We start from the raw sequence: 19,253 nt of genomic DNA on the forward strand, positions 1-19,253 counted from the left end.
GTTGAAATCCCGGAGCCCCTGCACATCCATCCTGGGCTGGTGTGCGGCACATTTGCTGATGATCGGTGGTGCAGGGGCTCCGCCGACATTTGTGGAAATCCCGGAGCCCCCGCACATCCATCCTGGGCTGGTGCTCAGCACTTCTGCAGATGATCGGTGGTGCGGGGGCTCCGCCGGAATTTTGTGAAAGGCCGGAGCCCCCGCACTTCCATTGCTGTATTGATGAGTTGATCTTCATGAAAATGGCCGCCGGAAGCGGCACATGCGTAGAATGCACCGAGATCTTGTCTCCCGAGATCTTAGTCTGCGCATGCGCCTCCTACGGCTGCCATTTACATGAAGATCAAATCATCATTACAGCAATGGAAGTGCGGGGGCTCCAACCTTTCACAAAATGCCGGCGGAGCCCCCGCACCACCGATAATGTTTAAAAAATGCCGCACACCAGCCTGGGATGGATGTGTGAGGGCTCCGGGATTTCCACAAATGCCGGCGGAGCCCCTGCACCACCGATCATCTGTCAAATTGTCGCGCCTCAGCATAGGATGGATGTGTGGGGGGCTTTCCCAAAATGACAGAGCCCCAAACCACCGAGCCTGCTGCACCAGCCTGGGATGAGCCAGACCACCGATCACATCCTAAGACACCGCTCCACCAGCGCTCCCTATCACACCCTACCCCCCAGTTAAGCTGAAAAATTCAGACTGTAAGACGGACCCTCATTTGACGCATTAATTTTTTTCCCTAATTTACGTCTGAAAATTTGTGGTGCGTCTTATGGTCCAGAACATCTTTTAGTCCGAAAAATACGGTACTTGTGGCCACCCGACCGTTGCTCCCAGTGCTGGCATCGGAGAATCTGCGTACTGTGAGGATTCACAAGTCTGTAGTCTCATGGAGTAACTGCAGACTTGTAGCCTATGGCCGGCCAACTCCTTTAATCTTTTTTGTCATTTGTTATTTTCAAAAGCCAGATAATGCAAATTCTAGAAAAGAGCACAAAGGAAATGTACCCATGACTTCCACCAGCAATGACTTCACAGCAACAAGTCTGTGCCGTTCAATGATGAGATAGGAATTCATAGATAGGAACTTTGGCTGGTATTATGGGGTATAGCATTGTACAGGTGTATTAGGTGGGAATTATATGGCAGTGTTATTATCGTGCTTATTTCTAAATTTTCCTTTTTTTTTTCCTTTCCCCAGAATAAGTAGACAGTCCCACTCGTTGTTTTACCTGTCCGTTTTGTTTCTTTGACCCTTTAAATGCCTTAAATTAATAAAATATTAATAATACACAATATTATTTATTGATCCTCCACACGTTATCAAATCTCCGCTGGTTACCAATACCATCGCTGATCTTGTTTTAATTGAAAAATGTTTCTTACATCTTTACTGCAAAATGTCTTCATTTAGAAATTACTTCAACTACTGGAAAGAATCCACTGATATCTGAGCACGAGCTCTGTTTTATCAAATGTTATCAAATTATGACCTCTTTACTGCAGATCTGGGCTTCTATAGGTTAACCCCCATAAGGAGCCTCAGAGGTTCTTTTTGGATGATTTATAGGGTTAGACACAATATATAATATTAAGAACTGTCGTCTGGGTTCCAGGTGATCGGAACAGCGGCAGGAAAATTGCCCAATGTCCATTGGGGTGGCAGCTAGAATTCATTCAAATATATCGATTTTTATATTGTTCCTGTAATTTTATCTAACTCTATGAACATCTAACACGTTTTTCCAAACAACCGAGTGCTATTGGTGTCTAAGATGGTGCCAACATTCATGTAGTGCTTGGTTCCATAGTTTCTCCTTTGTACTTTCTAGCACTTCTTCAGCATTATTAGTAATGTTCTATCTTAGCTTTAAGTTCCTCTGCGCACCGCGATAGGTTCATCCTCTCCAAGGTCTGGTACACGGCATCTAGAGAAGCCATTTTTAACTGGCACCATCTTCTGAGCATCTCATATTGCTGGTCTCGAAAGTTAGAGATTTCCACTTCCACTATCTCAATCACTTTGTCAGGAAGTTCCAGGGTCCTCATAAACTCCTTCCATCGTCTTACCGGGACGCAGTCGATGATGTCATACAGTGTGCAGCTTTTCTGGAGAACTGAAGGAACATGACCTGCTGGGGATTCAATGTATTTCTGTGTCAGTGTTTACCTGCATTGGTTCAGTCACTATTTATCCCACTGAATATTTCATGAAGTCATTGAATTAGATTCTATTGTAGCAACAAGGAAAGCGGACAACTCAGAGAAATATCAGACTCAATATTTCATGAGCTCTGTAAAGCTACTGGTTTGGTTAGTTTAAGGCTGAACTGTGAGCTGAACAGCTAAGTCACTTTTTAAACATGTTATCTATCTACAGTATCTATCCATCTGTCTATCTCATATCTATCTATCATCTGTCTATATATCTATTATCTATCTATCTTATCTGTCTATATATCTATTATCTATCTATTATCTATCTATCATCTGCCTATATATCTATTATCTATCTATCTATTATCTATCTATCTATCTATCTATCTATCTATCTATCTATCTATCTATCATCTATCTATCATCTATCATATATCTATCTTATCTATCTATCATCTATCTACCTATCTATCTATTATCTATCTATCTATCTAACTATCTATCTATCTATATATTATCTGTCTATATATCTATTATCTATCTATCTATTATCTATCTATCTATCATCTGCCTATATATCTATTATCTATCTATCTATCTATCTATCTATCTATCTATCTATCTATCTATCTATCATCTATCTATCATCTATCTATCATCTATCATATATCTATCTTATCTATCTATCATCTATCTACCTATCTATTATCTATCTATCTATCTATCTATCTATCTATCTATTATCTGTCTATATATATATTATCTATCTATCTATTATCTATCTATCATCTGCCTATATATCTATTATCTATCTATCTATTATCTATCTATCTATCATCTATCTGTCATATATCTATCTTATCTATCTATCATCTATCTACCTATCTATCTATTATCTATCTATCTATCTATCATCTGTCTATATATCTATTATCTATCTATCTATTATCTATCTATCATCTATCTATCATGTATCTATCTATTATCTATCATCTATCTATCTTATCTATCTATCATCTATCTATCTATCTATCTATCTATCTATCTATCTATCTATCTATCTATCATCTATCTATGTATCATCTATCTATCATCTATCTATTATCTATCATCTATCTTTCATATCCATCTATCTATCTATCTATCTATTATCTATCATCTATCTATGTATCATCTATCTATCATCTATCTATTATCTATCATCTATCTTTCATATCCATCCATCTCATATCTATCTATATATCTACAGTATCTATTTATTATCTATCTATCTATCTTTCTAATATCTATATTGTAAAAAAGTAGAACGGCACAATACCATATGGCGGGTGCCCAGGCCTCCTCAGCAATGCATCCAATACTTGTTCCAATCCAGACAAAATCAAAAAGGAAGGCAGCACTCTATAAATTAAAGATGAAAAAAGTGGATTTTATTTAGACCCACTTTAGCGACGTTTTGGCTCACACTGAGCCTGTCTCAAGCTTCTCAGTGTGAGCCAAAACATTGCTGTGTAATATGGGCCTGAATAAAATCCACTTTTTTCATCTTTAATCTATGGAATGCTGCCTTCCTTTTTGATTTTATCTAATATTTATCTATCTATCTATGTATCTATCTGTCTGTCTGTCTATCTAAATCCATCCCATGAGGTATGGATATTTTGTCACTTTCCCAATTAGTGTAAGTTTCCCAGCACCCTCAAACCCATAATGTATTATTACCTGGCGTATAAGGAGAATAATTTCTTGACTCTTGGTTTAGGTCTGTTAAACCAGGCACCTCTCCTCCTCCTATCTAAATAGAAAACAAGGACAATTATGAGATTTCTAATTCTACAGGTAACTTTTAATTCTTTAAAAATGTTTTAACTTTTTGGTCAGAAATTGTCCTATGTAATATTATACATGTGTGTTAGTTTAGATGTACGTGTCCATTAGCTGATTCTATGGAGCAGGAGCGGACACAGAGTGAGGAGGCCCCTGTGCAGTCTATGTCTGCTTTCCCTCAGCTGGTTAAGAAAAATTAAGGGGACCCCATGCCATTTTTCTCCTTTATGTGTTTATTAAATTAATGCAAGTACAGAAAACTACACAAGCACTGCACTTATTGTATATCTCAATGACATGCTTCTATGTATCTATTCTATCTATATATTCTGATGGGTCACGCTGTGAATTTAGTGTACTTGGCTGTGTGTGCAAAAATTGCACAGCACACGCATGGTCTATGTGCTGTGTGCTTTTTTTTCTCGCACCCATCAGCTTGCATTAGTGAGTCTCGGCCGTTTTATGCTGCCATCCAGGTGGGGAAAAACTTGCCGATGAACCCTGCCTCATTGAACAACATTGGTGCGAATGTCATGCAATTTATTCTCTCATTGCACTTGACAATTTTACACGCAGATGTCAGCAAACCCTTATCTTCACTTTCTCCAGGGATGATTCATTCCTCTGTATTGTCCTCTCTGTTTTGGGGACTAGTGTTTGACACAACTCTTTACACCATTATCATCTCTGCACAGACAATAAACTTTGTGTAAGGGGCCTGATGTTCCCGTCTGGCTCACAGACAAAGAAAACTTCATGAAGTATTCATTGCTCACATATTTAATGCATACAGCCCTGAATGTTTCATCAGGTCCTCTGTTGCTAGATGACTGGAGGAAACAGGGATGTAAACAAATCTCCTATATGCCAAAGAGACCGAAATGTAACGAATACGAATGTACTCCAAAAATGTTGGTATATAGCCTTAAGTAATAGGTGAGGCTGAAGAAGTAGAAGAAGGATCCACAGGTCAATAGTAGCAAAGGAACCTGGAAAGGCCTTCAATCACATTGGACCAAAGTTGGATGATATTGGGGATCATCTGACAGTCGTGTGTATGAGGCCTCCAGACTCTTCCCCGACACATGATCTCCGGTAGGGGCAGACACGGATCCAGCCTTTGGAATATCAACAGCCGATTCTTTTGTTCGACACAGAGATGAGTCTAGCTGCGTTTCTCTAAAAAAAACACAGGTGCATCTAGAAGAACCAAGCATTTATGTGAGCTGTCAACTCAATGATTGTTTGCCCAAGTTATTTAATGTAGAAAAATAGAGAACGTGTCAATTCAGCTCACCTCTCCTGTGTTACAAATAGGTATCCCGGAAACTTCCAGGGGGACAGTCTGTGGTCCGGACTATGAACTGGTCTTGGTTCCAAGTCAAATAGCTCTCAATGGTTCAAGAGGGCTTGTTCTCCAGCACCAAAGGAAGGTGGTTAAAATCTAGCCATGAATTAAAAATTGGCAAATGGGCATATATATAAAAAAAACAACATAATGCTGACGCATTTCGGGTGGAATTGGTTTTCTACCAGAAATGCATAGGCAGTAAGGTTTTTAAAAAAGTATGTGCACATTCTACCAAATTTTTATCCTATATGATTAAAGGCTGAGTTTTAACCACCTTCCTTTGGTGCTGAAGAACTTGCCCTCTTGGACCATTCAGAGATATTCAATGTATATGATTTAGATTAAGGCATATGTAAAATGTCCTATAGATTCTATTTAAAAGGAACCTGTCACCCCCAAAATCGAAGGTGAGCTGCGACCACCAGCATCAGGGGCTTATCTACAGCATTCTGAGAAAAAGAGGTTAGATTATACTCACCCAGGGGCGTTCCCGCTGCGGTCCGGTCCGATAGGCGTCGCGGTCCGGTCCAGCTCCTCCCATCTTCTTACGATGACGTCCTCTTCTTGTCTTCACGCTGCGGCTCCGGCGCAGGCGTACTTTGTCTGCCCTGCAGTGCGTAGGCTCTGGGCCTCTCTAACCTCAACAGGGCACACAAAGTACGCCGGAGCCGCAGCGTGAAGACAAGAAGAGGACGTCATCGTAAGAAGATTGGAGGCCCCGGACCGCACCGCGACGCCCATCAGATCGGACCGCTCGCCCAGGTGAGTATAATCTAACCTCTTTTTCTCATCTTTCAGGTTACATCGGGGGCTTATCTACAGCATTACAGAATGCTGTAGATAAGCTCCTGATGCCGGTGGGCTTAGCTTACCTTCGATTTTGGGGGTGACAGGTTCCCTTTAAGCAGAATTACCTCCAAAAATGCCAGTAAGGGGCTGAGCTATAACTTTCCATGTATGCCACTAAAAATTGAAGGTCTCACTGCCAAACATCAGAGCCAAGAGGAGTCACATAGCTCACATACACAGAAATCGCTCTCTGGGTTTTTATAATTGATGGTCCTTAAAATATTAGATTGGGGGGGAGTCTTGACTCCCATCAGCTATTTTTCCAGGATGTCGGCGTTCAGCGAGTGCTGCAGCTTCTTCATGGTTTGCATCATTTCACACCGCATAATGTTGTTTGGACCAATTTGTAACAGTAAAGGTCCTGCAGAACTTGGCCAAGGGCAGTTTCCTTTTTTAAAGATTGATAGTTTTGGTCCCGAGGGTTCTACCTCCACAGATCTAATAATGAAAACCTATCCTAAGGATAAGCCATTCAATGTAAAGCTTAAATAACTCTTTCAGTGTAAATTGTTGTACAGTTTATAAGGAGTTGGGGCTCGTTCACATATCTGATTTCTCGTACGATGGTTATCTGTGGTTTTCATGGATACCACTCATACCTATGGTATACTATGGGGTTGTGCACATGTCCAAGTTTTTCCTTGGACAGAATGGTCCACAGAAACTTTAGGAGACATGTCCGATTTTAATCTGAGCGACGGATCAAAATTGACAATACAAGTCTATGAGTCCGTGAAAAAAATCGGACCGCACACAAATGACATCCGAGCGCGATCCAAATTTCACAGACTGTTTGCAAGAAGAATTTGGAGAAAAACTGATGACACTGGGACCAAACTCTGATCAAAATAATATGTGCCTTATTCTCATACGTGAGAAAAACAGACATCTGAACGAGACCTTAAGAAATAGGGATAACTATGTTTGCTTCAATGACTACCGTGTACACCTTTCTCATATGAGACCTCTTAGAAGGATCAACATTTGAACAAGAAAGTTTCCCTTGATAAACTGTAGTGTGTAGGCCATGGACACCTCTGCATGTTATTTTCGCCTTGTACAAATGCCGACATCTTAACACGGATGACACAGCACTGGGATATCATGGCTCAGAAAAAGTGAGATCTGACGCCTAACCTGACAGCAGTCAATGGATTTTGCAATTCAAATTATCTTAATCCTTTTAAGTGAGATACATTTATGAGAGAAGTCATCAAGATGGTGCGTTATTTATCAAGTTAAACTTGTCTACATCTGTATGATCTACAATATGTAATTTTGTACATTTCTAGAATTGTTTTTATATTTCTAACTATTCTTCTTCTGTAGTTTAGATGTGTCACACTGCATTGCATGCTGCTTAATGCTGTTCAGTGTCAATCCTGGCAGCTGGGATTTCTGGAAGGTCTTTCTTTCCTTTCTCTTCTAATTGTTGCCTTATGCTCAAATCTGATGTGATTTGAGTTGATTTTATTTGATTATTTGATATGATAAAAATTGAGATTCAGAAGTTACACTCTACAGCATTGAGCAGCTTATGATGCATTGTAATATGCAAGCTGCCGAAGAAGAAATGTTAAACTTTTGAATAAAAAAAAATTGTAAAAATGTATTGTAATGTATTATATCGCATAATACATGCAAGGAACTAAACCAACAACGTGAAAAGATTTACTTGGCCTTTAAATCAGAAAAAGTACATTAGAAATCTGCATAAATGTGATTGATCTTTTTTGACATGTAACTATAAAATGACATAAAGGGTGGATTCACATGCCGTAGATTTTTCTGGAGAAATTTCTGTAACTTTCCACTTATCTGAATTATTGAATTTTCAGAAATCCATGATCTTGTTTCCAAAATTATCCTTTTCAGATGTATAAAACTGATGTAGAAATTTCTGTCACATGTTATCCACAACAGACACTTCTTATAGTTTCATCTACTGTAATATTGTAACAGATGATGTGATCTTACCACTGTGAAGACGTGTTCTCCTAAAAATCATGAATAGAAAATGTTGTTTTATGTTTTACTGTGATTTGTATCATACAACAATATTGTATTAACAATAGAAACACTGGCATCTAAAAATCTATAAGGCTACGTTCACATTTGCGGTCAGCGCCGCAGCGTCGGGCGCTGCAGCGTCGCCGCATGCGTCATGCGCCCCTATATTTAACATGGGGGCGCATGGACATGCGTTGCACTTGCGTTTTGCGCCGCATGCATCACTGCGGCGCCCACGTCCGGGCGCAGAGGACGCAGCAAGTTGCATTTTTGCTGCGTCCAAAATCAATGAAAAAAAGGACGCATGCGGCGCAAAACGCAGCGTTGTGCATGCGTTTTGCTGCTTTTTTGTTCGCGTTGTGCGTTGCGGCGCCGACGCTGCGGCGCACAACGCAAATGTGAACATAGCCTAACAAATCATCTGTCTCAACCCAACCTAATTTTTAATATTAGAATTATACAGTAATTCTGACATTGATTATCAGAGTAAGTATACCAACCTCATCAGGTCTAAGAAATCTATTTAATAATATATGTATTTTTATTGTGATAACAAGGGACTAGTCTGTTACGCTGACCCCTTCTGCAATAGTTGCCAGACCTCCCTGCAATCACAGTAGTAAAATTCCCTGACTCGTGAGTAATCTATTTCTTCTTTACTATTATACATTAACAAGATAAGGTATCAATACTTGACTTTGTAATCCCGCTGCTGTACCTGTTATTGGCCAGCAGGGGCATATTACCACACACAGTATCATTATAAAGAGTGATTTCTAATAAATCCATCACAGACTTACCCTTTTGGTGTTTCTTCTTTCTCTTGTGCTTGTGAATAAGAAGACCACCACAAGGTAGGAGAAGAAGCAGGAAGGCCCCAGTCAATATGTATGCCACTGACATTGCTAAATATATAATAATTTGTTATTAATAAAAATTCTGTATAGACATAGAGAAAGCAAAAACAACAATCTGTCACCAGCAGCCACCACTAGAGGGAGCCGACAGCATACTGTGGTATTATTGAGTTCACTCTAAACATAGTATGCAGTAAACTCTTAGGCTCCCTCTGGTGGTGGCTGCAGACATTCTACATTTTACAGTACAGAAATAAAATGGGATTCTATCTATCAGATATGTCCCATCTGTTTAACTTACTTGATTTAATCGGTACACACACAGGTGAGCAGCTTGAATTTGTATCTTCACATTGTTTATCTGATCTGGGGAGATTTAAAAAAAAAAAGTGTGTACCAAGTATGATAGTTACAACAACATGGGTGAGATTACTCTGACCTGTATGTGCAAGCCAGCAACAAGAACCAGTAATGCTGCGTTTAGATATGTTTTAGTTTTTCTCAAAATGGATATAAAGGATTACAAAATTATGGCAGCTTTCTTCTTGAGACAGCTCCACTCCTGTGCATAGGCTGTGGTTGGTATTGCAGTGCGGCAGAGTTGCAGTACCCAGCGCAGCCACAGTGGGGCCTTTAAAAAAATGTTAACCCTTATCTAATCTAATTTTCTCACATAAGACATTGGTAGCATGTTTCCATATGTCATCAATGATCAGTTGGGGGATCTGGAAGGTGTGACCCTCCTAGCACCCACCCATGTATAAAACAAAGTGGCAGCAACCAGTTACAGTCAGTGACCAGCATGGCCCAAAGGGGCACAATTTCCCTTGCACTTCATTCTAACATTGGCGGTTGGCACAGAGGTTGGACTTAGGAGATGGTAAACAGCCAATAATGTCTTAAAGGGAATCTGTCTCTAGGTTTTTGTTGCCTAATCTAGGACTAGTATTATGTAGAGGCATAGATCCTGATTCCAGCAATGTATCACTTACTGGGCTGTTTGCTGAAGTTTTGATAAAATCACTGTTTTATCAACAGGAGATTATCACTAGTAAACCTGCTGCCATGTGTTCCTCCATATTCATGAGCTCTGTATAACCCCGCCCCCACCACTGATTGGCAGATTTCTGTATAGACTGTGCATGGGCTGAGAGCTACCAATCAGTGGTGTGGGCGGGGTTATTCAGCGCTCAGCATTAGAGAACTGCTAGATCTGCAGCAGATAAAACTGTGATTTTATCAAAATAACAGCAAGCAGCCCTATAAGTGATACATAACTGGAACCAGGGTATCTGCCTCTACATAATACTTCTCTTAGATTGGGTAGCAAAAACCTGGTGATAGATTCCTTTTAAGTGGGAAATCATCTCTTGGGCTCAGACATCAGGCATTTTCTTCAGTTATATTAGAGACAACTTAGAGGGGTCTTGGTTGGGGGCTTTTCATGTTTAGGGACCTTTAATTTCATTCTGTTGTGTTCAATTTTATTCTACAGAACTACATGCATCCAAATTTCTGGCCGCTGTTTAGTTGTTTTCTGTTTCCTTGCACAATGGGTGGTTCTTTTGGACCAAAGCTTGACGTGGGGAAGCCCTGACTGACCTGCAAGTGCCACAAAAGTATCTATACACACTTAAAGGGAATGTGTCAGCAGCTTTTTGCTATGTAATCTGAGAGCAGCATGATGTAAGGTCTGAGACGCTGATTCCAGTGATGTGTCACTTACTGGGATGCTTGATGCAGTTTTCATAGAATCGCTGTTTTCTCTGCTGCAGATCTATGCTAAACTCTGTGTAACTCCGCCCACACCACTATTTGGCAGCTTTCTGTGTACACTGTGCATTGGTGGGGGCGGGGTTACACAGAGTAGCCGGACTGTCCTGCACTTGTCACCTTGTCGACTACTGTAATGGGTGGTCCTTGTGTTTTCAGCTGGGTATAGAGGTAATTGTAATAATAATTGTCATTGTAATCCTGCCTCTAATGATAAAGAGCCTGCTGAAAACTCTGCTTGTAAAGGCAGGATGTGAGAGCCTAAAATACCCCCATTGGCCAGTGTGAAAATTGGAAGATTCCTCATTTTGTTTTTCAATGTATGATCATGATATGGAGAAAAAAAACATTTAAATAAATAAATATATCTATTTCAGAAATTTGATTTAAACAACAGGTCATTTTTCAGATGTCACATTCCCAAAGAAGGTTTTTGATAAATGTATTACAGGCACATTTGTGCGCCCGTATTTCAGATGTAAGTCCCAGCCCTAAGATGTCAGGGATCTTACACCAACAGTCTTAATGTGAATACGCTTTGAATACACTCATCTGTAATGGTGTTAAAGGGAACCTGTCACGTTGTAGTCGGATCTGTGGAGAAACTGAGCAGAATGATGTATGGGGATTTATAAAATATTCACAATAGTTTTGTATTTTATTTATTGAAAATTAATGGTGTTCGTATTTGTGAGTCCGGTGGGTGGGCTTACTACTGATTGACAGTATTCCCTTTATGACTGCGCCTGCAGAGATAGCTGTCAATCACTAGTAGGCCCGCCCACTGGACTCATACATACAAACATCAGTGATTCAAATACATAAAACACAAGTTTTACTGAAACTTTTCCACCAAAAATGTCTATCAATCAGATCAGCTCCTCCTGCCCTATAACATCCTGCCTGCAGATCACATTTCTGACAATATAGGTTGAACGCAGTTTATATGTTACATAATAGTACTTATCCCTTACTGAGGACAGGCCTGACATTCGCTCTTGTCTTCATAGAAACCAGGCAGGCAGTCACCACACTGAGTATTGTTTGTTTTCGTGCCTACAGGGATAAATATATATGAATGCTTGATATACATAGATTTGTGGCTCCATCTGACGACTGACAGTTCAAGAGTTTATAAATGTAACTTAGTGGTTCTCTACAGCCACCCACACAGACGGACATACAGAGACCTGATCTTCACCTGCCTCTGCCCCCTAACCTCACTGCCTCACCTCTCCCCCTATCTAACCTCACTACCTCACCTCTCCCCCTATCTAACCTCACTACCTCACCTCTGCCCCCTATCTAACCTCACTACCTCACCTCTGCCCCCTATCTAACCTCACTACCTCACCTCTCCCCCTATCTAACCTCACTACCTCACCTCTGCCCCCTATCTAACCTCACTACCTCACCCCTGCCCCCTAACCTCACTGCCTTACCTCACCCCCTATCTGACCATCTACTTACATTCTCTTCCCTGTCCTCTTCACCTGCTCCCCTAAGTCCAGCTAGGTAGCTCACCCCTGCAAAAACCTCACACACCTAAACACCTTCATGATCTCTATCCTACCGCTGTCCTCCATATTTTCAGTACTCGACACAGACAGAGACACTGTTTTCTACAATACTACACTCACATCAGCTATTTACTCAGTCGCTCCTCTCGTGCATGGCAGAGTGCGGCGAATCAATGGACAACTGTTGTGAATTTGGATTCTGGGCTCCCCCGGTGGCTACTGGTGGAATTGAACTGGTGTCTTCATCTTCTCTGTTCACCTGTTCCCATCAAGATGTGGGAGTCGCTATATAACCTTGCTTCTCTGTTAGTTGCTTGCCGGTCAACAATGTTATCAGAAGCCTCTCTGTGCTTGTTCCTGCTCCTAGACAACTACTAGATAAGTTGGACTCTTGTCCATGTTTGTTTTTGCATTTTTGTTCCAGTTCACAGCTGTAGTTTCGTTACTGTGTCTGGAAAGCTCTTGTGAACAGGAATTGCCACTCTGGTGTTATGAGTTAATGCCAGAGTTTTAAAGTAATTTCTGGATGGTATTTTGATAGGGTTTTCAGCTGACCATGAAAGTGTCCTTTCTGTCTTCTGCTATGTAGTAAGTGGACCTCAAATTTGCTAAACCTATTTTCATACTACGTTTGTTATTTCATCTTAATTCACCGCCAATACATGTGGGGGGCCTCTGTCTCCTTTCGGGGTATTTCTCTAGAGGTGAGCTAGGACTAATATTTTCCTCTGCTAGCATTATTTAGTCCTCCGGCTGGTGCTGGGCATCTAGAATCAACGTAGGCATGCTACCCGGCCACTGCTAGTTGTGCGTTAGGTTTAGTTCATAGTCAGCTCAGTTCCCATCTTCCAAGAGCTAGTTCCTATATATATTGAAGCTATGTTCTCTTGCCATTGAGAACATGAAAGTTTGACCGGCCCACTAAAGGGTTAAAATCCTTGGCTGAGAAAGGAGAGAAATAAGAAGTCTGCTGAGATTTTTTTTTTTTTTTTCTCCTTCTAATCTTTGAATGGCTCTGTGTCCACCTGTTTGTAATGGATCTTCAGAGTGTAACTGCAGGTTTGAATAATCTCGCCACGAAGGTACAAAATTTGCAAGACTTTGTTTGTCATGCACCTGTATCTGAGCCGAGAATTCCTTTGCCGGAATTTTTCTCGGGGAATAGATCTGGGTTTCAGAATTTTCGAAATAATTGCAAATTATTTTTGTCCCTGAAATTTCGCTCTGCTGGAGACCCTGCACAGCAGGTCAGGATTGTGATTTCCTTGCTCCGGGGCGACCCTCAAGACTGGGCTTTTTCATTGACACCAGGGGATCCTGCGTTGCTCAATGTGGATGCGTTTTTTCTGGCCTTGGGGTTGCTTTATGACGAACCTCATTTGGAGCTTCAGGCAGAAAAAACTTTGATGTCCCTATCTCAGGGGCAAGATGAAGCGGAAATTTACTGCCAAAGATTCCGTAAATGGTCTGTGCTTACTCAGTGGAATGAGTGCGCCCTGGCGGCGACTTTCAGAGAGGGTCTCTCTGATGCCATTAAGGATGTTATGGTGGGGTTCCCTGTGCCTGCGGGTCTGAATGAGTCCATGACAATGGCTATTCAGATCGATAGGCGTTTGCGGGAGCGCAAACCAGTGCACCATCTGGCGGTGTCCACTGAGAAGTCGCCAGAGAGTATGCAGTGTGATAGAATTCTGTCCCGAAGCGAGCGGCAGAATTTTAGACGGAAAAATGGGTTGTGTTTCTATTGTGGTGATTCTACTCATGTTATATCAGCATGCTCTAAACGCACTAAAAAGCTTGATAAATCTGTTTCCATTTGCACCTTACCGTCTAAGTTTATTCTATCTGTGACCCTGATTTGCTCTTTGTCATCTATTACCACGGACGCCTATGTCGACTCTGGCGCCGCTTTGAGTCTTATGGATTGGTCCTTTGCCAAACGCTGTGGGTATGATTTAGAGCCTTTGGAGACTTCTATTCCTCTGAAGGGGATTGACTCCACCCCATTGGCTAATAATAAACCACAATACTGGACACAAGTAACTATGCGTATTAATCCGGATCATCAGGAGATTATTCGCTTTCTGGTGCTGCATAATCTACATGATGATTTGGTGCTAGGATTGCCTTGGCTGCAATCTCACAACCCAGTCCTCGACTGGAGAGCTATGTCTGTGTTGAGCTGGGGATGTAAGGGGGCTCATGGGGATGTACCTGTGGTTTCCATTTCATCATCTATTCCCTCTGAAATTCCTGAGTTCCTGTCTGACTATCGTGACGTCTTTGAAGAATCCAAGCTTGGTTCGTTACCTCCGCACCGAGAGTGCGATTGTGCCATAGATTTAATCCCGGTTAGTAAATACCCAAAGGGTCGTTTGTTTAATCTGTCTGTGCCTGAACATGCTGCTATGCGAGAATATATAAAGGAGTCCTTGGAAAAGGGACATATTCGTCCATCGTCATCTCCCTTAGGAGCCGGTTTTTTCTTTGTGTCAAAAAAAGACGGCTCTTTGAGACCATGTATCGATTATCGGCTTTTGAACAAAATCACTGTTAAATATCAATACCCATTGCCGTTGCTGACTGATTTGTTTGCTCGCATAAAGGGGGCCAAGTGGTTCTCTAAGATTGACCTTCGTGGGGCGTATAATTTGGTGCGAATCAGGCAGGGGGATGAGTGGAAGACCGCATTTAATACGCCCGAGGGCCACTTTGAGTATTTAGTGATGCCTTTTGGTCTTTCAAATGCTCCGTCAGTTTTCCAGTCCTTTTATGCATGATATTTTTCGCGATTATTTGGATAAATTTATGATTGTGTATCTGGATGATATTCTGATTTTTTCGGATGACTGGGACTCTCATGTCCAGCAAGTCAGGAGGGTTTTCCAGGTTTTGCGGTCTAATTCTTTGTGTGTGAAGGGTTCTAAGTGTGTTTTTGGGGTACAGAGGATTTCCTTTTTGGGATATATTTTTTCTCCCTCTTCCATTGAAATGGATCCTGTCAAGGTTCAAGCTATTTGTGATTGGACGCAGCCCTCTTCTCTTAAGAGTCTTCAGAAATTTTTGGGCTTTGCTAACTTTTATCGTCGATTTATTGCTGGTTTTTCGGATATTGCTAAGCCATTGACCGATTTGACTAAGAAGGGTGCTGATGTTGCTGATTGGTCCCCTGACGCTGTGGAGGCCTTTCGGGAGCTTAAGCGCCGTTTTTCCTCTGCCCCTGTGTTGCGTCAGCCTGATGTTGCTCTACCTCTTCAGGTTGAGGTCGACGCTTCTGAGATCGGAGCTGGGGCAGTGTTGTCGCAGAAAAGTTCTGACTGCTACGTGATGAGGCCTTGTGCCTTCTTTTCCCGTAAATTTTCGCCCGCTGAGCGGAATTATGATGTTGGGAATCGGGAGCTTTTGGCCATGAAGTGGGCTTTTGAGGAGTGGCGCCATTGGCTTGAGGGGGCCAGACATCAGGTGGTGGTATTGACTGACCACAAAAACTTGATTTATCTTGAGACCGCCAGGCGCCTGAATCCTAGACAGGCGCGCTGGTCATTATTTTTCTCTCGGTTTAATTTTGTGGTGTCATACCTACCGGGTTCTAAGAATGTTAAGGCGGATGCCCTTTCTAGGAGTTTTGAGCCTGACTCGCCTGGTAACTCTGAGCCCACAGGTATCCTTAAGGATGGAGTGGTATTGTCAGCCGTTTCTCCAGACCTGCGGCGGGCCTTGCAGGAGTTTCAGGCGGATAGACCGGATCGTTGCCCACCTGATAAACTGTTTGTTCCTGATGATTGGACCAGTAGAGTCATCTCTGAGGTGCATTCTTCTGCGTTGGCAGGTCATCCTGGCATTTTTGGTACCAGGGATTTGGTGGCAAGGTCCTTCTGGTGGCCTTCCCTGTCACGAGATGTGCGAGGTTTTGTGCAGTCTTGTGACGTTTGTGCTCGGGCCAAGCCTTGTTGTTCTCGGGCTAGTGGATTATTGTTGCCCTTGCCTATTCCTAAGAGGCCTTGGACACACATCTCGATGGATTTTATTTCAGATCTGCCTGTTTCTCAGAAGATGTCTGTCATCTGGGTGGTGTGTGACCGTTTCTCTAAGATGGTCCATTTGGTTCCTCTGCCCAAGTTGCCTTCTTCTTCCGAGTTGGTTCCTCTGTTTTTTCAAAATGTTGTTCGTTTGCATGGTATTCCTGAGAATATCATTTCTGACAGAGGGACCCAATTCGTGTCTAGATTTTGGCGGGCATTCTGTGCTAGGATGGGCATAGATTTATCTTTTTCGTCCGCTTTCCATCCTCAGACGAATGGCCAGACCGAGCGGACTAATCAGACCCTGGAGACATATCTGAGGTGTTTTGTGTCTGCTGACCAGGATGATTGGGTTGCTTTTTTGCCATTGGCAGAGTTCGCTCTCAATAATCGGGCCAGCTCTGCCACTTTGGTGTCCCCGTTTTTCTGTAATTCGGGGTTTCATCCTCGATTTTCCTCTGGTCAGGTGGAATCTTCGGATTGTCCTGGAGTGGATGCTGTGGTGGAGAGATTGCATCAGATCTGGGGGCAGGTGGTGGACAATTTGAGGTTGTCCCAGGAGAAGACTCAGCTTTTTGCCAACCGCCACCGTCGTGTTGGTCCTCGGCTTTGTGTTGGGGATTTGGTGTGGTTGTCTTCTCGTTTTGTCCCTATGAGGGTCTCTTCTCCTAAGTTTAAGCCTCGGTTCATCGGCCCGTATAAGATATTGGAGATTCTTAACCCTGTTTCCTTCCGTTTGGACCTCCCTGCATCCTTTTCTATTCATAACGTTTTTCATCGGTCATTATTGCGCAGGTATGAGGTACCGGTTGTGCCTTCCGTTGAGCCTCCTGCTCCGGTGTTGGTTGAGGGTGAGTTGGAGTACGTTGTGGAGAAAATCTTAGACTCTCGTGTTTCCAGACGGAGACTCCAGTATCTGGTCAAGTGGAAGGGATACGGCCAGGAGGATAATTCTTGGGTGAATGCATCTGATGTTCATGCCTCTGATTTGGTTCGTGCCTTTCATAGGGCCCATCCTGATCGCCCTGGTGGTTCTGGTGAGGGTTCGGTGCCCCCTCCTTGAGGGGGGGGGTACTGTTGTGAATTTGGATTCTGGGCTCCCCCGGTGGCTACTGGTGGAATTGAACTGGTGTCTTCATCTTCTCTGTTCACCTGTTCCCATCAAGATGTGGGAGTCGCTATATAACCTTGCTTCTCTGTTAGTTGCTTGCCGGTCAACAATGTTATCAGAAGCCTCTCTGTGCTTGTTCCTGCTCCTAGACAACTACTAGATAAGTTGGACTCTTGTCCATGTTTGTTTTTGCATTTTTGTTCCAGTTCACAGCTGTAGTTTCGTTACTGTGTCTGGAAAGCTCTTGTGAACAGGAATTGCCACTCTGGTGTTATGAGTTAATGCCAGAGTTTTAAAGTAATTTCTGGATGGTATTTTGATAGGGTTTTCAGCTGACCATGAAAGTGTCCTTTCTGTCTTCTGCTATGTAGTAAGTGGACCTCAAATTTGCTAAACCTATTTTCATACTACGTTTGTTATTTCATCTTAATTCACCGCCAATACATGTGGCATGCCTCTGTCTCCTTTCGGGGTATTTCTCTAGAGGTGAGCTAGGACTAATATTTTCCTCTGCTAGCATTATTTAGTCCTCCGGCTGGTGCTGGGCATCTAGAATCAACGTAGGCATGCTACCCGGCCACTGCTAGTTGTGCGTTAGGTTTAGTTCATGGTCAGCTCAGTTCCCATCTTCCAAGAGCTAGTTCCTATATATATTGAAGCTATGTTCTCTTGCCATTGAGAACATGACAGACAACCCTGGCACACCAACCTCACTAAAAAGCTTTGGACAGTGTCCAGGGTTGCAGAGCGACGTTGGAGGAGAACATACTCACAGGAAGACTTCACCACACTCAGAAAAAGCAACTTTCACATTCAAGTCAGCACTCACCTCTGCTAAACAGGCCTACTTCACAACCTTTGTATCCTCCTTATCCCACAAACCCAACCAGTTATTTATCACCTTTAACTTGCTACGCCCACAACTGCCCCCTCTGACCTCCCTCATCTCTGACGAAGACTTCACCGTACATTTCAGCAAGATCAACAAAATCAGTCAAGTCTTTACTACTCAACCACCTTCTTGCCCACCATCACTGAAGGAGAGCTTACTCATCTCCTCTCCAAATCACATCTTACCACCTGTGCACTTGGTATCTGATATTTTCCCACACATAACTTCCTGTCCTCCCAAGACCTCCTTCTCTCCTACACACTCATATTCTCCTCACCCAATCGCCCACATGACTTCTCCCGAGTATGCCTCATCCTCTGGATTTCCGTGACCCAACATATCCGATTATCCCCTTCATTCAGAACTTTCAAGAGGAACTTGAAAACCCATGTCTTCAGAACAGCCTACAGCCTGCAATGACCCTGCTGCCACCTTGCCACTATCAGAGCCGCCGTCTCACCAACACCAGAGCTGTCAAAACCCCCGAACCTACTGTCTTCTTCCCCATTATCCTATAGATTGTAAGCCCACAAGGGTAGGGTCCTCTCCCCTCTGTACCTGTCTGTCACTATTAGTTTTTTCATTGTACTTTTGACTTGTGTTTTGCATGTAACCCCTCCTCATGTACAGCACCACGGAATCAATGGTGCAATAAAAATAGACAATAATAATAATAATAACAATAATGTAAAGAACTGTACACAGCATGAAAATTGTAATGTGGCCACTAGGTGGCAGAAGAGACAGTGAATCTGTGCACAGTCAGTGACCAAATAAAATGACATCCTGGCTGCTGTGCACAATGGTCCTGGGCAGAATGTAGATCCACCACCCCAAATTGTCTGTCATTACTAGAAATATGGAGCAAAGGAAGACATT

General features: G+C 42.4%; 1 protein-coding gene across 2 annotated transcripts in view; it reads right to left on the reverse strand.

Moving 5' to 3' along the window:
* Positions 1-513: 513 nt before the first annotated feature.
* TNFRSF25 (TNF receptor superfamily member 25) overlaps positions 514-19,253 on the reverse strand; it is a 111,663-nt gene continuing 92,923 nt past the window's right edge. The window contains exons 5-10 of one of the 2 annotated variants that reach the window (XM_077257493.1): positions 11,804-11,885; positions 9,358-9,422; positions 9,000-9,104; positions 8,167-8,186; positions 3,885-3,957; positions 514-2,140 (exon numbers count right to left, since the gene is read on the reverse strand). In XM_077257493.1, the coding sequence (XP_077113608.1) occupies positions 1,854-2,140; positions 3,885-3,957; positions 8,167-8,186; positions 9,000-9,104; positions 9,358-9,422; positions 11,804-11,885 (632 nt within the window). In that variant the 3' untranslated portion in view covers positions 514-1,853. The remainder of the gene's footprint in view (positions 2,141-3,884; positions 3,958-8,166; positions 8,187-8,999; positions 9,105-9,357; positions 9,423-11,803; positions 11,886-19,253) is intronic. The other variant, XM_077257494.1, reaches the window with a different exon arrangement.

This window comes from Ranitomeya variabilis, chromosome 4 (genome assembly GCF_051348905.1).
Source record: "Ranitomeya variabilis isolate aRanVar5 chromosome 4, aRanVar5.hap1, whole genome shotgun sequence".
Classification (NCBI taxonomy): Eukaryota; Metazoa; Chordata; class Amphibia; order Anura; family Dendrobatidae; genus Ranitomeya; species Ranitomeya variabilis.